Consider the following 25,626-nt stretch of genomic DNA (forward strand, 5'->3'; position numbering starts at 1 on the left):
AGAACAACTGCACAACATGTCTCTTCTGCAAGATCTTTAGCTAAGATAACATTCGTTTATCACTTTATTCTGAGACATTAGGGCATTTGTGGTCTGTCTATTGGAAACTTACAGATTCTTGACGCAAGTACCGCAAGTACAAAAGTTCACCCTGAGTCAATCAGCTAGATTTGAGGCATAAACATTAATATAAAAGAAAAGCATTAAACATCAAATTAAATAATGGTAAACACATGATAGTAATGAGAAACACATCAACATGATAATAATGATTTCTTAGAATATGATTATTACATTTGATTAAATGATCAAACATAAGTAAATGATAAAACATAAGTAAGATATATATTTTTTTCTTTTCTTTGCTTCATCACTTTGTTTAAATTCTGTTTAGCTCCTAAAAATATTTTTCTTGGAGGGGACAAAATCCTCAAAGACAGGCCCATGATGGACTCATAATAATAAAGGTTCTTCATTGACATAATTTAATAAAGAACTTTTAACATCCATTGAATCTTTCCATTCCACAGATTCTTTATAGTGAAAAAGGTTCTTCAGATTATTAAAATGTTCTTCGCACGAAGAAAAAAAGAAGAAGGAACTGTTAACATTTAAAAACTGTTAACTCAAAGGTTCTTTATTGAGGAACAGGAACCAAAAATGGTTGGAAAACCAATAGCTGCAAACCCCTCCCTTTTGGACCCTTTATTTTCAAGAGTGTAGCACACACCGACCTGATAATGATTTTCTTGGTAATAGTTCAGCAGTCATGTCCAGTGGCGGAGCCAGGATTTTTTTCATAGGGGTGGCCAGGCAAGGGCCAGCAACCAGTCTGGGGTGGCACAGAAATCTTAATTATTTTATCATAAAAATTACTGTTTTAGTGCCTATACAACTGAATAAAGTTAATTTGTACTTAATTGTAATTGAGATTGTAGTGAATTAGGAATCATGGAATACTGAGTGAATTTTATATTTTTTATTATTACCCACCACCTCATATTAAAATGAATTAAATAGTAATAAAAGGGCACACACTATAGCTAAAGTTCAACTTGCTCAGTTAGATTGATTCTGGTACTCAAAATCTCCAATAGCTTGTTCTACATTGTTGCATCTTCATGGATGAGATAACATGCAGATAAATACTGTAGTCCAAAGATTATTCAACCTTCAATGCGTTTTATATAATCAATCAAACTCTTCAACCAATTCTGAGTTTGTCAAAAAAAAGTTTAACTTTCTATATTAGTTGTCAAAATAAATAATTGCAACAGTTCTATCATACCTAAATTAAAAAGGAAAACAAAAGTTCTCTTTTGAATCCCCATGTGCAAGAATGTGAACAAGGCGGAAGTCAACAGCACATCATGTAAAATGCTATGTTTTTCATAATGTAATGTTGCCAGAATGTAAAATTAGTTATTTTATGGATTTAAAAATGATCCATTTTTGTTTGTCCTTTACAAATTAACGCAAAATGAATGCCTATCGTCTAGTACAAATGCACAGTGCTCACATTTATTTGGACATTAAAACATTACATATCAGTTTGTGCCTTATATTGTGATCTCACATAGCAGAATATTTTAATCCAGACACATGTGATGCACATATAACAAATACATGCATGCAGTTTTGACAGCTTTAATCGCCTTTTTGATTCTTACATGAGTTAATTGACGACAACTATGGCTACAGCTCGCCACATTTGCGCGTGACGTGCGTACCGCAAGCACAGGTATGACAGGAAAGTTAGTTAGTTATACTGACATTTGGCCTGACAACATCTCATTTTACCGAAGACAGCCAACTGAATAAGGACAACGCCCTTTTCTCAGCATCTGACAGAAGTGTCACACGCTTTCACACACATCTTCTAAAATAAAAGTAGCATCAGAATAAAAGTTGACTGCACACTATTCGACTTACTCAAAACGGCCTTGCAACCCACCAGTTGAGAAAGATTGACTCTATATTACTATGTGCATATCACTGATGTTCTGCTGAAGCTCATTCGGCACTTGCACATTTCCGCACTCGTTTGACTTGCGCTTGGCGCTGAGGTGAAGTTGGAGTGTGCGTCTGAAAAGTCTCACGTTTTTTGTGGTCTTAAAAAGACGGTTCAGCGTTTTAAAAAACGCATTTTTTTTGTCAATAAAAAAGAGACAGAAACAGCAGTTGTGAGACGGGTGGCCAAAGGGGTGGCCAAGCTTAGACCAAGGGCCACCCCCCTAGCTCCGCCAGAGGTCATGTCACGTTGTGGGTTTGCAAAAGATAGCCTGCTGAAATAGTTTCACACACTGAATCGTTTGTTGCGATTTCTCACACACAGTAAGGGGATATTTTATAATACAGAAAACAAAAACAGCAATAGATGAGGTCATATCTACCAGTATGAAACAATAGCCTACTCGCAAATGTCTTCTATAGACGGTTTTATCAGTAGCCTATCATAAAAAATATCAAAACATGAATACACTTTTGGTAGCCTACTTATGATTGTGATAATTATGATTCAATTTCAGTTAATTTCGAACATTATTCAATCTCAAACTGGTTTATCAGTTCCTATTTCTGAACGCTTGGTGGCGCTGCGTTCTAATAAATCACTCTTATTCACGGTCTGAGCAGGTGTGGTGAACAAATGAGTCCTACTGAAGAGATGAGTTCACCACACCGGTCTGAGCTGTTACAACAGCTCTTTTAGGCTTCAAGGAACCATCAGAAAAAAAAAATACATTAAGACGTAAAGATTTCAGGATTTTAAATTTTAAATCATCAAATAAAATTGAGAACAAAAGCAAAACTTTTTTAGTTCATATAATGTGATCCTGACTGAATTCTCAGTAATTCCAGAGATTATTCTGAATACATTATTCTCCTCATATGTGGTCTTTGCATGAGCTCGCTTGTTAATATTACATTTATTTTACCCCTTCTCAAAATATTTAATTAATGCACGTGAGCAAAGCATGAAGGAAGCAAAATATATTAATAGGCAGAATCCATTACATAATTAGTTATGTTATATGTAAATGAATTTTTTGGGGGTCAAGCTTTGGTTATTTAGTTAAGCAATTTGTTCATAGATTTGATAAAATTACTAAATCAAAACTACACTTCCCATGAACATGTGCGGCACTTTACGTCAGAGCTGACGTCACACGGCGTTACATGTGGATAAGCGATCTGTAGCTTAACGTTTGAATTTCGTAAATTGTGTCGGTTTAGCTGTACTGAGTTAACGCTGCATAAAAATAAAAAAAATAAAAAAGATTCTCGAAGCTAAGCGTCCACATTTCATTTATATGGAACGACACAAGCCCGCAATTATTTAGAAGAACAGCTACAGCCATCTGAACTTGCTAGCCTGATCGCTACTTTAGCAAAGGAAACGAAAGTAAGTTTGTCATAATATTTCTCACGTGTCACTCTAATGATGCTGTTTTCGATAACATATTAACACATATGTGACAACTTGCCACGAGCTGTCATTTATGAAAATCATCCTTGATCTGAGGACACTGCCAAATATGATAGTTAATTAGTTTTAGTTTGGAAAATGGTTGTTTATTCTGCTTTATGTGGATATGGGGATCTTTGAAACCAACGTCACTGATACAAAAAACGCACTTTTGCAGTTGGGCACTATAGTTCCTAATATACTTAGGAAGGTGGGGCATTTTTGTGAGATTTTTTATTTATTTCCAAAACAAACTACATATACTTTATATCAGGGTTTCTCAAACTCGGTCCTGAAGGGCCACTGTCCTGCACAGTTTAGCTCCAACCCTGATAAACACACCTAGCTGTGAGTTTCTAGTGATCCTGAAGAAATTGATTAGCTTGCTCAGGTGTGTTTGATCAGTGTTGGAGCTAAACTGTGCAGGACAGTGGCCCTCCAGGACCGAGTTTGAGAAACCCTGCTCTATATACTCTTGAACCACAATACATTATTACTTGCATAACTGATATACAGTCATTCATTCTGCCTTTTGTCCTTTGTGAAGGCTAAATGTCATGGAGAACTACAGAAAAGCACGCACAGTTGACCAGCCCTGCCCGTGTCCGTTCCCCGACCTGCCCAGCAACACTCCCGAAGTCCGAGTGAAGGATGGCAGCAAAGTCCGCAACCTGATGAGGTTTGCTTTAAGCCGTATGGAGGAGAAAGCCCCTTCAACAGATCATCCAGACACCTGTGAAGGCTCAGAGGTGAGCGTTGGGTCGGGGGAGAATCTATGCCGCCAAATCGTGTTCACAGGTGTGGGTCAGAGCGTGGCTAAAGCCATCACGTGCGTGGAGATCATGAAACGCCGTGTTCGCTGCCTACACCAACATACCAAGCTGGCCTACCGCACGGTTCAGGAGGTCTGGGAGCCTCTGGAGCCTGAGGCCGGGTTGGACAGTCTCACAGTTAGCAGAAATGTACCTAGTGTATGGGTTCTGCTCTCCAGAGACCCACTTGATACGACCCAGCCGGGTTACCAAGCGCCAGGTTCTTTTGATGCCTTTTGGGCTCAGGCTCTCAAAGAGGAAGCGGCAACCCCAAGACATGAACAGAAAAGGAAGAGGGGAGGAACAGGGGCTGGAAGGGCAGAAGGGGCGGGCAGAGGAAAGGGTCCGCGCAAGCACTCGGGCCGACCTGGAGGATCACGTAAACCTCTAGGTCATGCTGGGGGTGGGCAGGAATGAATGAATTTTGCAGCTCCCTGCCACAGCCGTAGCTTGGTTTATGCTGACGGACGCATTTTGATGAAGAATATTCAGTGCCGTGTGTAATTTGAGGATGTTTGTCATAAAATAGATGTTCAGTCCCTGAACAGGTCACCCAAATTAAAAACTGCCCGCCCCGTACAACATTATTCATTCGTGATCACGTTTTTTTCAATCTCCATAAAGCACCATAGAAGTGGTTCATATGACTTGTGCGCTCTTATCCCACTCTTCTAAAGCCATGCATGTTTTCAATTAATAGTGACTTTAATTTTAAATATTTCTGCACATAAAGGATTCAGAAGGCTTGAAATATAACACACAAGTTTGAATTAAAGAATGGGCCACTTTTATAATGCATTTTGGAGCTTCTCAGGTTTAAGGGTGTGTAAATCATAACAAATGTTTTCTTTTTTTTTTTTGGTTAACTTCAAAAAACACTCCTTTAAATACATTAGACAGAAAGGCCTAAAACTACATTTCCAGATTGAACTATTGTGCCAGAGACTAGAATGAGGTATTCTCCTTTTTTTTATTTATACATCAGCATGTTTTTTTTGTTAAAATCTCTTATTGCAAAAACAATTATTCTTTAGGTTTCTTTAGAGATGATTGTGTTGGCTGTTTTTTCAGCATATATGGTATAAATTGTTTAAAAAAAAAAAGTGTTAGAAATGTCCGAATTGGCGATCATATATGTTTAAATGGGGAAATGTTTTTATTTTTTTATTTTTTAGAGGTGTTAGGTTGCTGCTTCAGGAAGCAATTCAAACCATATTGAAGTAAACAAACACAATTAATTTGATCTTTGTATTATATTATTGCAGATTTGATTAACAGATGAAGTACTAGGCAAAGTTTTTCATATCAGAAGAATGAAAATAGCCTATGTCATCATTTGCCACTAACATATCAATTATTTTATGCAAAGGAAAGGAAATGGTGTATTTTGAATACCAAATATGTCTGCAGAAAATACACAAATTTGGGCTTAAAGGGCTCTGACCAAACGCAAGTGTTTTTTTAATGTCACAGCTCAGAAAGACTAAAGGCATCTAGATGTTGTATTGGGAGTTGTTTTTTTATTTATATTGTAAAGTTCAAATGGAAAACATGTTATTGGATCGGATTTGGGTATATCAGCCCAACTTCAGACAAAACTCTAAATGAATTTCATAATGTTTTCCCAGCAGCCGACTGTTTGTTGGGGTAAATTACAAAGAAAGTGAACACTTAAAGGGATACTCCACTTTAAAATGAAAATTCTGTCATCATACAATCACCCTCATGTTGTTTCAAACCTGTATGAATTTCTTTCTTCTGCTGAACAGAAAGGAAGATATTTAGAAGAATGTCAGTAACCAGACAGTTTCTGGTACCATTGACTTCCATAGTATATATGTTTTCCTACTATGGAAGTCAATGGTACCAGAAACTGTCTGGTTACTGACATTCTTCTAAACATCTTCCTTTCTGTTCAGCAGAAGAAAATAAATTCATACAGGTTTGAAACAACATGAGAGTTGAGTATATGATGACAGAATTTTCATTTTAAAGTGGAGTATCCCTTTAAGAGATACAATTAATTTAATGTTATGTATTCTTTAGGAAATTTCTATTTTGTGAAATTCAGAAAAGAGCAGTTCAAACAGTAGAATTGAAAGTTGGGATGTGTTGATACAAACAATGGTCAGTTCTGTGGGAGATACAAATGTAACATGGAAAATTTACTGTTTTGGAACAGAATTATTTTGAGTGAATAAAGTGTGGATTCTTATGAAGGTGTTGGTGAATTTCTACATTTGTTATTTGAAACTTGTTGATCTTAAGACTCAAATCTTTCCAGCATCTTATGCAAAACCACATGGGGAGAGGAGAGAACGATTTTTGAATGTCAAATGTTCTTTTACTGAAAGAACAGAGAAAGCACGGCTCATTCTGTTCAAATAGAGGAAGAGCGCTGATCAAAATATAAGGTAGGATATTTTTTTCATTACATTTGAGTCAATAAAAATGCTTAAATATTTCTGAATATTCTTCTTTCAAAAGTGGTCTAGCACTATAACAATATGTAGACTACTATATTTCTTCAGAAGGGAATCTAATTAAAGGCGATGCAGAATAATTGGATGTCGTCATTTTAAACGGTTGTTCATTCTATAGAAATACCAACAATTTAAGCACATGACAAATCAGTTTATTTGGATGAATAAGAAGCGTCCTAGATATTAACTGACATCAAATGGTTTTGTTTATGGTGTTTAACATACTTTGTATGACATTACAAAACCTTTATTTAATACTGTATGTGACTACTCAGTCTGAAGCTGCTCAGCACATTTGCTGAAGATTAAATATTAATGTTGTTTAATAGTAACCCTCAGGATTGTGTTTCATATATTCTTCTTGATGGCTATAAAATGTCTATTTGTCTGTTTATTCATTTTAATTTTCTTGCTTGTTCAGTGTAATAATTTCACTGCCACCCGAAAACATGTAATGACAGTCCTAGATGTGCATGTATGTATGTATGTATGTGTGTATATATGAATACTTTTATGGTGCAATAAATTGGTCGAAAGTGACAGTAAAATGTTTTTATAGAGTAACAAAATATTTCTAGAGATGCTGCTCTCTTGAACTTTCTTCAAAAATTCCTAAAATAATGTCACTTTCCACAAAAATGTTTTTTAGCAGCATAACTTGTTTCAGAAATGATTATAATAAGAAATGTTTCTTGAGCACCAAATCATATTAGAAGGATTACTTAATAATTATGTGACACTGAAGATTGCCATCACAAGAATCAATTATATATATATATATATATATATATATATATATATAAAAGTATAATACAAAATATATATTTTAAATTGTAATATCTACCAATATAACATTTTAACTGCATTTTTACCAAACCCAAACGTAAAAAAAAAAAACTGCAAATGAGAGACAAAATATATTGAAAGCAGGTATTTTACATAGTAGTCATGTTTCAGCACTAGTTTGTAACAAGACTAACTGTAACAAGAGCCTCCTCATTGGAAAAATATTATCGTCTTTTTGAGTGCACGTCAATTTTGTACAGTGAAAATACTGAGTGTTTTTAACAAATCTACTAAATAATTAGTTATTAATCTTTCTTTTTTTGCCAGCTCAGCAAACAGCAGTGGCTTAACATCTGAAACCAACTTCACGAGTCACTCAACGAGGAGCTGCATAGGCAGAATACGCAGTCATGTTGACTGTTCTGTTGACCATTTTAATGTTTAGTCAAGGTAAGTTACTATTTAATGGGATTACTAGGGATGCACTAATACCATAAGATAACTCCAGAAGATAATGTTTTTTTAATCAAATTGTCCTACCCTTGAAATCGCTGTTACATATTGCAATTGGGAGTCTTTCTTTTTGTTCTTGTTTAAAAAAACCCACTAAAATCTTTGATATTTTCATAGTAATCCAAAATAAATTGGATTAAATAGCAAAACTAACTGTGATTGATGATTATTGGGCTGTTGAACTTTCACAGGGCTTTCAATGGACAGTCGTGGGACCAGTTTCATCACTGCATTCCCTGAGAATATTGCTGTTTATTATAAAAAGACCATTAACCTACTGAAAATCACCACCCTCCACCCAGACACTACGGTCAATGTCACCTATATGGCCAACGGCACCGTCAACACCACTGCATGCATCAAAAATGGGACCATTCTGATAGTGAATCTGGCAAAGAATGTTGAAGAACACCAGTTTGTTTCTTCCAATAAGTCTTTTCGAATCACCAGTGATAAAAACGTCACAGTTCTTTCTGTGAGTGGATGGCAGGGGAGATTCCAGTCTCATGTTGTCCAGCCTGAACAACATCTCGGAACGGTATATCAGGTCCCCGCTCTGAATTACACCAAGATAATTGCGTCCTTTAGCCTTTCAGTGACATCGGCGGTCAGATTTCTCCCCTTTAGGCTGATGATTATCAATGCAGTAGACAGAAACAACAGTGTCACCATCGAACAGGTTGACGAAAGAGGTCAGAGCCAGGCGGATAGAATAACACTCGGTCCTTACATGCTGGTCCAGATTGAGATTAATGGGACAGTGAGAGAAATAAATGCAAAGGACAAAGTGGCCGTGCTCCTGACCCATCCGTGTTTTGACGGAATAAACTGCTTTTGCAACATGGTGGTGAACCAGCTCAAACCCCCAGTGTTTGGCAAGATTCCAGCCACATTCCTCGTGCCCTCTATCTTCAGTGCAAATCAGCTACTTGTGACAACAAATCAATCCTGCAACGTCTGTCAGGGTCTTACTAATTGTATTTTGGTGCAAAATTCTACAGACATCTTGCCGTTATTGGGGAACACCCCTTCGCTTATTTCTACCACTGTGCATGTTTCCCTCCAATTAATCAGTCCTGGTCTCATTCTAGACCTCATTCCGACAAGCATGTTCTCTGGCTGCTATCTGTTAGGTTTTAATCCTCCAGCCAGTGGGGCTTTGGTGATTGCTAATACATCCAGCACTAATGGTGTGCGAATAAATGATCAGCCTTTGCCTTCAAACATCAACTGGAAAGTTATGATTGGCACAGAGTACTCTTGGGCTCTGGTGGAGGCACAACAGATAGGCATTATCTGGCATCCTACCTCAAAGATTGGTGTATATATGATAGAACGCTTGGAGTCCAACAGTATCTATTGGAGCCCAGCAATGGCTATAAATATGGACCCAGGTAAGTCTGTGTGTTTAAAGAATTGTGATGTTCAATCATAATTATATTCTACACATATTTACTAAGACTGTCACACACACAGTGCTCAATCAAATAAATGTCACCTAGGGACACACACACACATACATGCATACTGAAATGTTCATGCTACTGTGGCCTTTTAGTCAGGTTAATCGGTTAGCAGCATGCTATGCTAATTGGTTAGCACTTTGAAAACGGTTCAATACCAACTGATACCAAATATTTGTTTGTATGTGTTTAGATGGTAATGGTTGTGTGGTGACTCCGGAGATGTTTGTACTTGGTGAAGATGAAATGAGCTGGTCCATGTCCCGTGAGTACTGCTTGAAAAACGGTGATCAGTTTGCCAGGATCGTCGCTAACAACACAGTGAATATGATGGTTTTGAACATGACACTCCAAGAACCCACTTCTTCTTCTTCGGAGGGCTGGATCAGTCTGCGGCGCAACTTGCTCACAACAGAGTGGTACTGGAAAAACGAGGACGATTTCCCATCCACTGTGAGCTTCACTTACTGGCAGAGAGGACAGCCTGATAAACCTGAGAAAGGCTTGTGTGCCTCAGCTTCCCTGGACCCCAGCAAAAAATTTAAGTGGAAGAGCGCACGCTGCTGCTCTAAAAAGAAACCTGTTTGCTATAGAACCACAAAATATCTCACTTACAGTGATACTGTAATACTGACAACTTCTGTCTCAATTACAATACCTACTTAAACTTCAAATATATTTTTGGCTTTCATGACTGTATGCTTATGGTTCAGTAGAGAAAATAGTATCATTTTCATGCTCAACATTAATCTGTCTAGACTAGATAATTATACCCCTATTTTAAACTAGACTTAGTAGGCCTATATGTTATTTGGTGGGCAATGACATTATATCATTAGAGATACTGTTAACTTTTTTTCTTTTTAGGCTAAATAGGACTATTATTGGCCTATTAGATGTTAGTGTTCAAGTTGAGATGCGTTTTGAGATGTATTCAGGTTAAGCTTTAAAACAGTGAAATTAATTAAAGAATGTTAATAGAACTAAATGAGTCCTTAGACTTTTTGTGGAGTTCTGTAGAACTTTTTTTAAATACAAAATAATGTCATAGGCTTTATTTTATATTGATTTTTAAGTCATTACTTGTACAATCTTTAAAGTTAAAAAAGAATAGCCTACTGTAACAGTCAAGTAATTCTGACAATTTTTATTTTTTTTTCATCATCTTACTTTCCAAACCCTCTAAGGATGTGTCATATATACCATTTTACAGGATTCAATTAATTTTTGATGGATAAAATAAAGTCCCAGTCTGTTTTTGTTTTGTTTTTTTAATTTGTGAGAAAAAAAAACACACTATGAATTGTGATGATGAATGCTGTTTAATGTTGACTTGAAAGTGTCGAGAAGACAGAAATATATATTTTTTTATTCTATTGGTACAGCATATCTCAGTTTAAGACAAAAAATTATGTAAAATTCCCTATATTTTCCAACTCAATTTAATTTTCTAAATGTTTATTTGACACTTATTTAACAGATAATTGCAGTTTGTGGATTTGATCCGTTAGTATTATATAAGTCACTTGATTCGATTATTCAGACAGGTCAGACAAAGACGGAAGTCAAGAGTCAAATGGCTCACCTCAAAACAGGAAGTTTTATTTTAAGACCGTGTATTTTTAACACACGGAACAAGAAACAACTTTGAAGACCAGAGTGTTTTGATTATTTGAGCATGACATTTGTGTCTTTTCATTGGTCCACGCTGCTGCTGAACCTCCTCTTGATCACCCAAGCTCCCACACCCAGAGCCAATAGCAGCTTGGTCCCCAACGCCAGAGCAAGAAGCAACACAAGGAGAGAGAAGGAGCTCTTTGCGGTTGACCTCTCTGGGCTGGGGGGTAAAACAAAGAGAGTGGCTTGATCCTTCCCCAAAGAGTTTGAAGCCGCACAGATGTACTGTCCTCCAGGTTTGACGTCCAGTAGTTGGCTTGATGTGCGGTATTGCCCGGTAGCCTCCTGAGAAAGCGAGAATGAAGTATCTCCCTCTAGAACACCATCTGCTGCGATCCACTGAACATCTGGAAGAGGGGAACCCTGAACGTGACACACGGCTTTGAAGCCAGATGTTTCACTCCCCTCAGCTGACAAACTCAGGATTCGTGGTGCAGCTGGTAATGATATAAACAAAGCCTGTCAGAATTTAAGATTTGACTCCCTTTTAATGCATGAGGTGGAATTTGAATTGTATTGGCCAAACTGAATTAGAATTTGACAGGACATTGAATTTACTGAATTGCTGCAGGAATTCTAATACCCAGAAGCAAGTGTTTTTGCACTTCTGGATTCATCGTCCTGAAGTCAATAGATTTTTTTTTTTTTTTTTATCGAATTTTGGTTAAATGCCTGAAATAAGGTCTGAGGTTAATATAAGCTGAAAATATTTTTACATTTTATGCTACAACATGAAATGCATGCGTCATAGCCGAGGTCTTTTAAGCTTTTATCCCTAGTTTCACAGACAAGACTTAAGCCTCCCAGACTATATGCATGTTTGAGCTGTTTTAACTGAAAGCAACTTGCACTGACATATCTTAAAAATATGTCAGTGCCATTGTTTTGTCTCAAGATGCACACCAGTAATGTTTTTTTCTAGGGCACGTTTATAAAAGCTACTGAAAAATACTAATTGAACTAAGGCCTAATTCTGGCTTAGTCTAAGCCCTGTCTGTGAAACCAGGCCTATGTGTCTTGAAAAAGGCAGTCTCTAAAATAGCCAACAGAGGTTTTCTGGGGTATTAAAGGTCATCATGTCAAACAGGTTAACTTATCTATTCTCTAGTCTGCTTTTACAGCCTTGTTGTGTTTTGCAAATTATATGAAGTTCCTAAACGCAAGTTAAGGAGGAGTGAGCCCATCTAATCTTTCAATCAACAGCCTGAGTATATAAGCAGCCGCTTACCTCTCTCTAGCATCAGCTGTTCCAGTATCCCTCCACCTCCCCAAACTCCACCTTCATCTCAGGTACCTTGCCCTTCAATTATCATATCCTACATTTAGCCACTGGGGGGTATATCAGAGCTCGAGTTGAAGCTGCTTCATCGAGCCCCTCTTCAGTGGACAGCAAGCCAAATAAGTTTAACCTAATATCTTAAAGATTTTATGGGCAAGCAAACTCGTTAATTTAACTTAAACTTTCCATCATGTATATTTTAAATGAAGAGTGTAAGAGTTTTCGAAACCTTGGTGGTGGTGATGTTGAAGGTCAACCATGTTGTAGTTTGTTTATAGTCTAAATATAGCTTCTTTTTTTCATTTAGGCTTCAAAATTTGTGTTAATTTGTGAAGATTATCTTGATAAAACTCGTAAAAGTCATAAACTTTTGTAGGCCACAGAACTTATGTTCCACAATAAGCCAAAGGAAAAATCCAATTGGGGTTTTGTTGAGGAAACCGGGGTGAAACTAACTTCTGGGTTGATCTACAAAAATACATCATTACTCTTGCGCTCTAATAAGAGAAATTCGACAGGCATTAGGAGAAATGATGTGCTCATTGGTTCATAAATTCCAAGTCCATTCTTATTGGTCTTAGAACAACCAATCAATTTGGTGTTAGAGTTCATACCAAAATATCCAGGTTTTTTATTTATTTACTTTATTTACATTTCTCTTTTTAGGGATAGCTATTGATTAGGTTATAATTGGTTGCTTGTTTGGACAGAAATGTTGTTCCAGCACCAACAAAACATTTTGATTCAGGAAGCAAAATTCTGGTCAACATAAATATACAATGTTACAATATATTTCCTTACACATTTCAAAGTCAAATGTTGTTTTTCTTACCTTCCACTCGTAGACGTGTTCCCAGCGTGTTTTCAAAGCTTATATGAGGGTGCCCCGGTAACTCTACACGGCAGTAGTAGCGGTCACTATCCTTCAAGGTCACGCTGTTGATCCTGAGTGAGATGTCATGGTTTCGGTGGTTGCCCTCCAGACGGTAGCGCTGGTCCTGGTTGATCTTGGTTTGGCACTGCTGGCTGTTGTTCAGGCTCGTGCAGCGGAACAGAACTGTGGCGGCCCGTCCGTGGCCCAGGGTCCACACCACGTGCATGGAGGAGGGATGGGTGTGGTGCGGGTGGGTGAAAGAGCAGGGCAGCACTACAGGGTACCCCTCGATCGCCCGCACCTCAGCTGGTGCTTTCATCAACCAGCCGTCATCGTCTTTGGCTATAGCTGGAGAAAGATGTTTATAAAGCTTGAGAAGTTCAAAGCAAAAGTAATTATATTCTAATTCTGTTTTGAATAGTCTCACCTGCACTATGAAGGACCACCAGCAGACCGAGAGTTTTACTGAACCGTTGCGTGTCCATTGCAGACATTTATGATTCATTATGAAGAAGAAAAAATCTACTTGCAACATGTTCCTAGATCTGACTCACCATCACACATTACTGACTTCATGACATTAATCATTTCTTTCTTTTCATCTCTCTCTCTCTCTCTCTCTCTCTCTCTCTCTATATATATATATATCCCTCTCTATCTCTCTCTCCCTCTCTCTTTCTCCCTCTCTATCTCTCCCTCTCTATCTCTCTCTCTCTTTCTCCCTCTCTATCTCTCCCTCTCTCTCTCTTTCTCCCTCTATCTTTTTCACTCTCTCCATCTCTCTCTCTTTCTCCCTCTCCCTCTCTCTCTCTCTCTCTCTCTCTCTCTCTCTCTCTCTCTCTCTCTCTCTCTCTCTCTCTCGATGATGCTATTATAAACAGCAGCAGGGCCTTTCAGAAAAAAACTACCTGCACTTACCAGTTCACTTTCGTTTACTTAAGTAAACTTAAGTTATTTGGGAAACGTAAGCAGACAGTTCCTTGTTTTAGTCAATACTTACCATCAAGTTTGGTCAGCATGCCTTCATTTTTAAAGTGTCTCTCTGTGAGATCCAGATGTTCTCTCTAAAGAAGCACGATTTTGTGTTTGGTCTCCTTTCTTTTATTTGCGGTCTCAAAGGTATTTTTTGTTTATGACTTTATTTATATATTATGTCTTCTGGTCTAGCAGTCTTATATTAGAATTTTTATAGTGTAAGAAATAATTAAAATTGAAGCAATTAATATAAACAGGATACAACAGATTTAGATTTTCTCAAGAATTTGAAGTTATTATTATTGTATATTGTTCTGTTCTCATCCGCAGGCCTAACATGTTCACCATGGGCCATGTCAATACAGCCCCAGGTCAACGGCTCTTTGGGAGAGAATGTGATTCTCCCCTGCGTCTTCACACATCCAAAACAAAACAATTACAAAGGTGTTATTGGTGTCAAATGGATGAAGGGCAGAGAGCTCATCTTTTACTGCTATCTTCACAACAAGACAAATAGCCAAGACAACAACAACAACTGCACTGTTCTAAGTTCATCAGAGAAGCTCTCGCTTAACGGTAACCCCAAGACAGGAGACATTTCCTTGCGTATCAGTCATTTAAAGTTTACCGATGCTACAAAGTACAACTGTAGGGTGGAGCTGGATTATGATAAATGTTCTTCGACAGGCACAGAGCTTCATATCAATGGTGAGTTTTACACATTTGTATGATGATCACACAAATTTACAGTGGTATATAATATACAATATATGAAGAGTTCAGATGCAAAAGCCTCTAAATGCCATCTGAAATTTTCTTCTAGAATGATCATTTTTATCAAGCTCGTATATTTAAGTTCAGTAATTTCACTTAAATGGCAATGAAAATTACCTATTAATTGTCATTTAAATGAAATTACTGAACTTAAATATACGAGCTTGATAAAAATGACCATTCTAGAAGAAATTTCCAGATGGCACTTAGAGGCTTTTGCATCTGAACTCTTCATATATAAGTATTTGGACACTTTTGGACACTTAAGTCACACTTTTCTCAGTACTTTCACTTCTCACCGGTGTAGTTCATTATATTAAAAATAAACATGTTCCACAAAGTTTGACAACCATTGTATTGATTTTAAACAATGGTAACACTTTATTTTAAAGTGATGTAGTTACATTATGTAGTTGCAGTAAATTATACATAATTACAAGGAACTTAACTTAAACCAAACCGTAACCCTAACCGTAACTCAGTACTTATTTGTGTAATTAAGTTTGTTCTGTTTCAAAATACATACATACACAAACATATAATGTTTATATTATTATTGGGACCACTAAATGTACACAATACATTACTGATATATTTTTTGATGGTCAACTGTAGCTCCAGCACATATCCTCAGCCTGTCCCTGGATTTAGATGCCAAAGATCACGGTGTGATGCTGAAATGCTTTGCTCAAGGGAATCCGGTTCCAGAAGTGAAATGGACCTCCTCATCTGGACTGCTGGAAAATGGTCCAGTTAAAACAGACCTCAGCAACTACACAGTCACCAGCTCAGTTCCATTCTCTGACCAGGACGTGTACACCTGCCAAGCTGTGAACTCACTGGGCCGAGATCAGAGAACATTTCAACTAGATCATCCAAACTGTTTTGGTCTTTTGGTAGCGACTTGTTTTCTGGGATGTTTGCTGTTGCTTGGGCTTGTGGCGTTCGTTATAGATGTGATCAAAAGAAGTAAGTATGACCTTTTTCTAAGTTTTGTTTGTGCATTTTTGTTTTTATTTTAAAATAGTTTGTGCAAATTCTGATGTGCTGTGTCTGTTATTATTTCCCAAAAAAAGGACGAAGTGTGCAGGGAGTCATGCAACAGTAAGAATTAATGTTATTCAATTAAACTGGCCGCTGAAATAAGGAATCTTTAGTACAAAGTATTTTAATGTGTCATAATAATTGTTTCATTTTCAGGCATATAGATGTACAAAGGGTTCAAACCTCTATATATCAAGCTAATGAGACAGTATATGCCAATGTCAGCACTAATCCAGTTGGTGAGTATGAAACCATTAATAAAACCAATTTAATTGTCCATTATAGTATCACATATTAATATGTCTATTATTACTTTGTGATACACTATAATGGACAATTAAATATGTTTCATTTTATTTTATTTTTTGGGGGGTGACCTAACCCTTTAATATAGGTTATGTGTGCATATATTTGTGTACATATATTAAAGGGTTAGATCACCCAAAAACGAAAATTCTGTCATTAATTATTCACCCTTATGTAAGACTTTCATTCATCTTTGAAACATAAATGATCTTTTTGATGAAATCTGAGAGATTTCTGTCCCTCCATTGACAGTCTACGCAAATACCACTTTGATGCTTCAAAAAGTTAATAAAGAGATCGTAAAATAAATACATATGATTTGAGCAGTTTAGTCCACATTTTCTGAAGAGACACGATCACTTTACGTGATGAACAGATTTAATTTAGGATTTTATTCACATCTCTCAGACTTCATTAAAAATATCTTCATTCGTGTTTCCAAGATGAACAAAAGTCTTACAAATTTGGAATGACATAAGGGTGAGTAAATGATGACAGAATTTTCATTTTTGGGTGAACTAATCCTTTAATCTTTATAGGTTGTGAAACTAGACAAGATGACATGTACTCAAAAGGGGTGTCACTAGAAGGAGGAAAGGTGGATCGGATTCCTAGGCCCCAGAAAAAACCAAACCTAGCCCGCCCCCGAGGACCCCCTCCAACCCACACCCCACGTCCTCCCTCACCCCCGGAAGGCACCAGTGAAAAGTGAAAGGTAAGGACTATTTATGTGTAATATAATAAAAGCATTGTCTCAATAAAGGGTCAGTTGAATTGACCTTTATGAAGGCTCCATATATATTTTCATAGATTTTACCAACTTCTTGTCAACAGACCTCAAAGAGAAATAAAACCGATGTTGAAAGAAGATAATCAAGTGTATCTATCAACAAACAACAAAAAATCTGGCCTTTAAATATTTTATGTGAATAAAGTTGCAGTTTAAAATTAGACATTTGTCTTGTTTTCCTTTTTTATTTGTGTGATTTTATTTTGTTTATTTGTTCCTATCTGAAACCTTACAAAAATTGAACATAGAAACTACCAAATAACCACAGTTTGAAGGGAAAATCCCCATAAGAATGTAGTCTATATACATATCCACCCGTGAGTTTGTGTGTTCAGTGATTTGTGAAGGGGGTGGGTGACATAACTAGACTCATTTTTTTGACACCCCCTTTGCTTGTGGTGGAACATTCTCATATATTCAGGAGAAAACTAAACACTAAACATGGCCACACATTCAACACTAGATAAAGTATAATACTGTGGCTGATTTTGGTCCCTCCTCTTATGGTGTTATAGCCATAGAAATAGAGAAGATGGGTAGAAAGGTCAATGAATCCCTTTACAGAAAGGGTTATAATGGGCGTGGCTTAGTGATCCAGAAATGGTCTTTTATTCAGGTACGAAGGTGAGTAATATTTGTTTTTATTTGAACTCTTTACGTGTATATTCAATTCACTCACTATTATACTTTAATGTGTAAATTATTATCCAGAGATCGCTGCTGAAGCTGCACGTTAACGGTGTTATCACGTGGTTTCTGTTACTTTTCAAGGTGCTGATCAAGCTGGACCAATCACAGTCGTTTTTGATTACACTATGAGAATTGAAAAAAATCACTTTATAAATATTTGTATGGTGTGTTTTGCTTCGTAGGACAGATATAAGTAATTATAGTTCATATATTTTAAAAAATATATGTTTTTGAGAATAATTGTTTACAAGAAGACGAAAACCGTCGAGAGTTTTGAATGCAGCTCAGTGGAAGCTTCAGCTTTTGGGCCTTCACGCGCCCTCTCGTGGACGAAGGTAGTTTTGTATACCATGGGAAACCGCTAGGAGCAATGACTCCGAGTTTTACCAACGTCTATGGTGACGGTCACACCCTGTTAAAGTTTACACACTTCTCCTGTCTCAACCATTGGTCCCATGTGAGCAGCTTTAAATACAAATAATCTTGTTTTATTTGTAAAGTTCCTCATAAATTAGATAAATATACCAGAATGTCTCACACTGTCATTACTACAACCTCCACCACAACAACGTCCACCGCGGATGGAGGATTTTGCAACATTGCTTATGCTCGTTCATTTCATGGATTACTGAAAATCGGCCAAGTGGTAAGATAAAGTTATACTTGCATCACATTTATTTTATGAAGTAAACGTAGGCATAGAATAAATTTAATGAAGATAGTTGGTTAAAGAGATGGTAACTGAAACTGACTGTTTCACTGTGCTTCATTGACCGATTAACGGAACTTCCTCCTAGTTTCCATGAATACTTTTGCTTATGTACGAACCATTCAAGATACAGTAATCAGTGGATTTATTTACAGTAGCTAATTTATTTAAATATCTCTGCAAAGTATACCAGAGGTTAAATCTAAACCTGATTTTCACTAATGGTATTACCATGTTTTTGTTTTGTTACATGTATCATGCTATTATAATGTATTTTAATGGACAGAACCGTGTTTTTTTTCACAGAAAAAAAAAATCCAAAATGTACCATGGACTTTTGAAAAGGTTGGATTAAACACCATGGTATTAGGAATAGGAAAATCATTCAAACTCTTATGTAAATCGAAGTACCATGGCAAATTGCCATGTGACACTATTACTATTATAGTACTGCAACACGTGGGGCCTCAGTGAAAAGAGAGGGCCCACAACAAAAACCCACCAAAACCAAAGATTTTATATTTATTATGCTTTTTAAAGGAATTTGAGAAATGATGTTACAACTATTCACACGTACAGGAAAAATCCCCAAAGTTATCTAAATTAAATAACGTCTTTATTAACCTGGCTACTTAACCAGCTGTTGTGTTTTGTGGTCAGAGTTTGGTTTAGTGTTGTATGAGAAAGAGAGAGAGAGAGAGAGAGAGAGAGTGTAGTAAGTGATGACAGGCAGTGATAATTTGTAGAGACTCACACACCCCGGATGCTCAGGAACAGCCGGCTCCTAAAATGGTTGCGGTGATGAGAGAGATTTAGAGAGATTAGCACTGCAACCTGAAACCACAAAAACATAAAAAAAACAAAAACAAAAATTGCAACCTCAAAACCAAACCCAAAGATTTCCAAAGAAATCAGTTCAACAGGACACAAGTGTTTACAGGAAAATATACTTTTTTAGTGTTTGCATAAATTATTCAACTTTCTGTTCATACTGAAGTGGAAATACATCATATTTTGAGCTTAAACTGTAATATAGCCCAAATCAAATATGATTGCAAAACCTGTGTTGGGTGTAATGCATTGTAATTACTGTAATTTAATTACTTTTACTCTTAATTTTTTTGTTCTGTATTAAATATTGTATGGAACAATTCTATTATAAAACAATAGTGGATTAAACATCAAAATGTAACATCTAATGTTAAAATGTGTGTTTATAATGTAACCTTCTCTGTTTAAATTCTTTGGCCAGTTCAAGAATAATTAATGCAATTTTATATGATTTATTTGAAAGAATTAAAAGAGCAGTTTGAAGTCTATCCTTGTATTGTTAGTAATTAGTAATAAGTAATGCCTTTAGAGCGAGTAAATAGTACAGTAATCTAATTACACTGTTGAAGATGTAATTAATAGCTAGTAATTAGTTACTTTTATTTTAAGAGTGACTTACCCAACACTGTGCATAACTAATACCTAGTAATAATGTTGTTTGTTTTTTCAAATATTATGCATATATTTTTATTGTTCTAATTGGTAAGGTATTTATTATTGTGTTAAAACGCAGAAATAGGACAAAAATTCATACAATTTTTTTTTAACATTTAACAAATATAAAATTAAAAATGTAATAAAAATCAGACAGTTAAACTTAAAATATCAGACACTTAAAAAATAAAAATAATTTATATTGGTCACTACTTCTAATGCTGATAAAGAAAATAACAGAAACTTCATTATTGCTTTTGGTCCAAGGACTTGTTTTATTTACGGAGTTATATTATCTTGTTGAAATCTTGTTATTTAAGTTTCTCCCAGGTGTTACTGAGCAAAAGCATTGCTTCCTCATTCTGTGGTTTCTGTCTGAGTAATTATATTAGTGTTTGTCTGTGAAAGACAAGGGATTTTTCAATTAAATTGTCTACATCTGATTTGGTTTTGATCAGGTGGTCCTCCTGATTGCTTTCCTTTGTGTGCACTGTGAGCGGGTCTATGCACACTCTGCCTTTCGCTACTTTGAGGTGGTCACTGCATGGTTTCTCGTCGTCTTCTTCTTCTTCTTCCTCATGTATTTGTTTCGACTTCAGAGCAAAATCACATGCATCAACTGGACATTGACGGCAAGTTGGCACGGTTCACATTTCACTTACATATCTGCGAACTGAAGATCATGGCATTAGGTGTCGTTTATATGCTACTCTAATGAACTCTCAATTGCTTTCACAGGAGTTTTTACATTATGCTGTAGGAGGAATCCTGGTCTTCATCGCCTCTATAGTTGTAGCTGTGAATGGTCATGGGAACTCATCTTTAATCGCTGGATCTGTGAGTGCTTGCAGTATGTACAGTACATGCAGCTGATTGGCCAAGGAAATGCACAAAGACTTCTTGTGTAGGAAGAGGAAGCAGGAAATACGTATCTGCAATGTTGCATCATGTCCTGTTACCGCCTGGGCAGTGCATGTGCAATTCTCATAAAGCTCTTTTAGGCATCAACATTTTTTTGTAAAATATTGTTAAAGTTAAAGTATATTACATTTTGCCCCTGTTTACTCCTGGTATTAAGATTGTTTTTGGTCGATCAGATCACAAGTGGACGACGCTATTATTTATATCGAGAGGATTTGAGTGTGTAGATCTCAGCACTTGACAAAAACTCTTGACACACCTGACTGGCAATTGCTTTCAAGAAATCATCAGATATGCTTGTGATTGGCTACATTGCTCAACGCTGCAAAAATATGTTGTAAATAGAAAAACCTATTTATATTAGTTTCGACGCTCCCAAGAGCACATTCACCAAATCTGCTTGTGTTTATCGGTTTATGATGAGAGTATTCGCGAGAGTGCAGAATTCAGTTTTCAGCTCAAGCACTGAACAAAACTCCGGTGTTTCAGCGATGACTAATCTTAATGCCTCTGATTGGCCATTGCATTCATAAGTTCAACATAGTAGTGTGTGATTGGTAAAAGTGTGCAACGCTGTAAAAACGTGTGAAAAGTATGATGCAACTCGAGCAGATCTAAATTAATGCCGCAATCGACACTTTATTATATTTTCATTTTCATTTTATTACTAGATTTAGTTTAACTGGGCGATTGCACCAATCACAGCAGACTGGGCCATCTGACCAATCAGAGCAGAGTAGGCTTTCAGAAAGGAGGGTTTAGAGAGATTGAATCCTTTATTGAACCGTTTCAGACACTGTGAGAAAAGAGGTGTTGCTGCAATGAGAAATGAAAATGAGAAAATGAAAGTTTTTATAAATTTAAAATATCATAATAGGTGCATTTTAATATGTTACTAATCCCTGTTTTCACATAAACACAGGTGTTTGGCTTTATGGCTACTTTTCTTATTGCAATCAGCATATGGACTTCTTATAAGGTCACATGTGGCTCTCAACCAACTGGTGAGTCCAACACTGTTTTAATAATGTAATTTGTGAAATATGAAATCTGTGAACACAGTTTAACAGAACGGACCTGTTGAATTGAATTGCATAATCTCCTGCTAATACTCTCTTGAAGGTGCCGCAGTGTAACCAGAAGGAAGAAACTGTCCAATCAGCTGGAAGTAGCTGGAAAAATTCTCAATTTGTTCAAGATGGATGATGAGTGCTTTGAGGACCTGGAAGGGACATTTTTAAATGCTTTGGAAGACGCTGCGTGCTTCAAGAGTAGATATTTCTTCATCAAAATTTCAGTGCCTCAATGAACTTAACTGTCTCTTTTATCTCGGTTTTATATTCATCAGCGATGTCTGAAACTAAAAGGGGCCATTTCTGCACAAGAATGTTTACATTATTTATTTGACAGTATTTCATGTGATGCAGATTTGATTCAGTGGCTGCGATCAAAGAATATTTAGGTTGAAGTGAGGTGTTCATGAAGGATTGATGCTGTATTATTATTATTATTATTATTATCACAAGAGTTAAAGTGTATTTTTACTTTTCATAGTATCTCTATATATGATATTATTAGATGCAACACAACTGTAAAGTTTGAAGAATGTATTTCTGGCTTTCTAAATGCGAGTCCCTAAATTTTGTCCACTGTGTGATAAAAGGTTAAAAGTCTTCTAGTGTTGTGTATGTTGCGTGTTGCTTCCTCTCGATTCAAAACCAGAATTTGGGACTCGAAACAGGTGGTAATACAAGATAGTATAGAATTTGCATTTGTTGCACGGTAATTACACTCATGAAAAGCCAGGAACGTGTCACGTTTGAATTCAAAATCAAAATAAATATTATTTAGCATAAAATTAAGGTATTTTTATAACAAGCAAATCTCCCCAATTCTCATTAACATGAGTTAAAAAAGTAAATTGAATTTTAGTGTTTATACTTGATTATACATCATAATATTTGAGGTACTGCTGATTAAAAAAATATTGTATTACAGTAATAAAAAGCAAAGTGTCTGGAAGCATTACGGTAATGAGAATTGTGAGAGGAAAGTGGAATCAAAATAATGTCACAATAGTCATACTTTTTTTTTTTCTTTATTACTTTTTTTTTTCTTTTGGTTTTGGCATGTGTTTTCTGGCCAAGTGTTTGTTACAGCTATTATCCATTTCCTGTTTAGTCAGTGTGACTTCAACATAGCAAAATGATATGGCTTATTAGATATGCTACCTATTTAAATGTTTAAGACATCCCGCAGAAGTGACTAATATCATGCTCACTACTCATGGTACAGTAAGTGGGTGTTGCTGGGCAAGAGATACGGGAAAATCCTGAACACAATCAGGGAAATCCCTCTAAAAGAGAAGAGAATATACTGACATGCTAGATCGTAGGTTGTTGTAAGTCTGCTGTAATGGGGAAGGGAAACTATGAGGAAATGAATTCCGTAGGGAATAATTATGCTATATTTATGGATGTAGGGAGGGAAATGGGACAGAGCTGCCCACATTCCATTTTAGTATTCCAGCTAATTTGGAAACACGACTCACGCCCATATTAACTCCTCTTTAAGGTTCTGTTTAGACTAGAGTACTGTAAGCCCAGTGAAAGAAGCTCTCCCATTGGCTAAAGTAAAGTAAAGTGAACCATGGTTCTTTGGTAACTTATGCTCACACTCACGACATTGAAATGCCCCAACAAACAGGAAAAAGGGGGGAAATGGTTTCTGTAATAGAGGAAGAAAGGTACTGAATTTCTCACAGAGGTGGGTTATACTTTACGGAAGTGAAAGAGTTACTCAAGCACACACCCTGAATGACCCACACCTACAAAATGTGGTCTGCTACTGAAACATACTGATCTTGATGTTATACCCCTCAGATCATAACCTAGATACACTTAAATATATACCTGGAATTAGGTATATGTGTGTATATATATATATTTTTTTTTTTTCCAGTCTATGTATTAAATGAATGTCGTCTGCCCTCTTGTGGTCAGATGCGGTCTTCAGTGCAGGGTTATTATCGTTAACTAAAACCAAAACTAAAACCAAAAACTTTTCCGTTACTTGAAATAAAATAAACGTTAACTGAAATTAAAATAAAATATACAACTGTACATAATATACTGTTTTATCAGCTAGTTGCCGATGCAACATTTCTCATTTTCATTTAGGCTAGTCTAACGTAAAGTAGGCCTACTAAAATAACTAACTAAATAAAATGAAAATTAATACAATTAATTTAAAAAAATTACAACAACACTCAACATTAGCTACAAACACTTAAAGTGAAAACATGACTTCATATTGCAAGAAATTTACAGAGTTTTAAAGCATTCAGTTTTTCAGTTGCTTTAAGGATTTAAATGTTCAAACCATTTTTTAAATGCCACAAAACTCGGAGTAACTTTAACAAGTCTTCACTGAAACTGATTTTAAATGTGACTTTCACCCACCTGGTAAAACACTGACCTCTGGAGGTGGCGCTGCAGGTCTTATGCCTTCATATTTCAGCAGTTATGTGCAGGTATGTGGTCATAAATTCATTTATTGCATAAGAATGTAGCAATAAATAAAATCTGAATTTGAAATCAAGTTGTACTATTCAGATCAAAGACTTATTGAGTGCAAAAGTTTGGCAGGATTTATTTAGAAACATATTTCAGTTTACTCAGAATACCCAAGTTTTGTTCTTTACTTTCAGAGTCTATCTTGCTCATTGACTGTCAGACAGCAGTTTGTGAAACAAGAGATAGTTCAGCCAAAAATGAAAATTCTTTGCATTAATTTCTCACCCTCATGTCGTTCCAAATCTGTAAGACTTTTGTTCATCTTCGGAACACAACTGAAGATCTTTTTAATTTAATCTGAGAGCTTTCGGACTACTGATGAAATATTTTATTCATCCTATAGAAAATAATTGTAGCAGAAGTATTATGATGTATGGCTGGTGTGAGATGCAACAGACCTGAGCAGGCGGGGCTCAGGTGGCTATAAAGGAGCCTGCTTGATGATTTGACTTTCTTCTCCTGACCTTCCGACTGATATTGTTACGTTTGTTTCTTTGTGTTTTATACCTATACACTCCACTCACACATACACTGCATACATGCTGATCTGACAGACACCTACAATTGTATATTTTGCTTAATTTACTTATTAAAATATCTAGTATTATTTCAGACCTGTGTGGTTTCCATCTTTTATCACGTACTGTTGAGCCAGGTTGTGACAAGTTAAAAACCTGAGAGCAGCATATGGCAAATCATCATTTCCTTTGTCATGATATGACTGAGGTAACTTGATTTAGAAGTGGACTGTGGCATCTCCCACTCTCTATTTTTTTTCTTTGCAGGTGTGTTTATGGATGTATTGCACATGGTCAACTGTGTATATAGTAGTGTACAATGAAGTAAAAATTTTCAGTGAAGTCAGTGTTTCATTATTATATCTGATATTTTTGTGTGAATATTACTGATATGTTAAAGTGTACCTTGCATTTTACTGTGGTGTACAAATTTGGTAAAATATTTTTTTCTTCTTTTTTCTCTGGAAAGTCTGTATAACCACAGGC

General features: G+C 36.2%; 6 protein-coding genes across 9 annotated transcripts in view; 5 read left to right on the plus strand and 1 right to left on the minus strand.

Annotated features, from left to right (window-relative positions):
- Positions 1 to 25,626, plus strand: part of LOC309483260 (IgGFc-binding protein) — a 40,135-nt gene that overhangs the window by 12,924 nt on the left and 1,585 nt on the right. The window lies entirely within an intron of this gene.
- rpp25l (ribonuclease P/MRP 25 subunit-like) lies at positions 3,138 to 6,493 on the plus strand. Its single transcript, XM_082148973.1, has 2 exons — positions 3,138 to 3,403; positions 4,014 to 6,493. The coding sequence occupies exon 2, from the start codon at positions 4,024 to 4,026 to the stop codon at positions 4,693 to 4,695; it is 672 nt and encodes a 223-aa protein (XP_082005099.1). The 5' UTR covers positions 3,138 to 3,403; positions 4,014 to 4,023; the 3' UTR covers positions 4,696 to 6,493.
- On the plus strand, positions 6,578 to 10,780 carry LOC309483259 (IgGFc-binding protein). 2 transcript variants are annotated; one of them, XM_082148966.1, is made up of 4 exons: positions 6,578 to 6,692; positions 7,880 to 7,997; positions 8,252 to 9,454; positions 9,717 to 10,780. In XM_082148966.1, the coding sequence occupies exons 2-4, from the start codon at positions 7,958 to 7,960 to the stop codon at positions 10,187 to 10,189; spliced, it is 1,716 nt and encodes a 571-aa protein (XP_082005092.1). In that variant the 5' UTR covers positions 6,578 to 6,692; positions 7,880 to 7,957; the 3' UTR covers positions 10,190 to 10,780. The 2 variants fall into 2 exon arrangements, with proteins under 2 accessions (XP_082005092.1, XP_082005091.1); XM_082148965.1 differs by having other exon boundaries at positions 6,580 to 6,692; positions 7,875 to 7,997.
- Positions 10,919 to 13,981, minus strand: LOC309483263 (sialic acid-binding Ig-like lectin 15). The gene is made up of 3 exons (XM_082148972.1): positions 13,781 to 13,981; positions 13,312 to 13,701; positions 10,919 to 11,637 (listed from the first exon to the last, which is right to left on the minus strand). Exons 1-3 carry the CDS (start codon positions 13,845 to 13,847, stop codon positions 11,219 to 11,221), a joined length of 876 nt encoding a protein of 291 aa, XP_082005098.1. The 5' UTR covers positions 13,848 to 13,981; the 3' UTR covers positions 10,919 to 11,218.
- Positions 11,644 to 17,403, plus strand: siglec15l (sialic acid binding Ig-like lectin 15, like). Of its 3 annotated transcripts, XM_082148970.1 has the most exons (7): positions 14,135 to 14,472; positions 14,659 to 15,036; positions 15,718 to 16,071; positions 16,179 to 16,206; positions 16,303 to 16,385; positions 16,992 to 17,167; positions 17,287 to 17,403. In XM_082148970.1, the coding sequence occupies exons 1-6, from the start codon at positions 14,409 to 14,411 to the stop codon at positions 17,162 to 17,164; spliced, it is 1,080 nt and encodes a 359-aa protein (XP_082005096.1). In that variant the 5' UTR covers positions 14,135 to 14,408; the 3' UTR covers positions 17,165 to 17,167; positions 17,287 to 17,403. The 3 variants fall into 3 exon arrangements, with proteins under 3 accessions (XP_082005097.1, XP_082005096.1, XP_082005095.1); XM_082148971.1 differs by lacking the exon at positions 14,135 to 14,472 and adding an exon at positions 11,644 to 11,882 and having other exon boundaries at positions 16,992 to 17,403; XM_082148969.1 differs by having other exon boundaries at positions 16,992 to 17,403.
- Positions 18,302 to 22,720, plus strand: cmtm7 (CKLF-like MARVEL transmembrane domain containing 7). Its single transcript, XM_082148975.1, has 5 exons — positions 18,302 to 18,578; positions 20,585 to 20,758; positions 20,865 to 20,963; positions 21,970 to 22,051; positions 22,170 to 22,720. The coding sequence occupies exons 1-5, from the start codon at positions 18,462 to 18,464 to the stop codon at positions 22,181 to 22,183; spliced, it is 486 nt and encodes a 161-aa protein (XP_082005101.1). The 5' UTR covers positions 18,302 to 18,461; the 3' UTR covers positions 22,184 to 22,720.

This window comes from Leuciscus leuciscus (genome assembly GCF_965113295.1).
Source record: "Leuciscus leuciscus genome assembly, chromosome: 20".
Classification (NCBI taxonomy): Eukaryota; Metazoa; Chordata; class Actinopteri; order Cypriniformes; family Leuciscidae; genus Leuciscus; species Leuciscus leuciscus.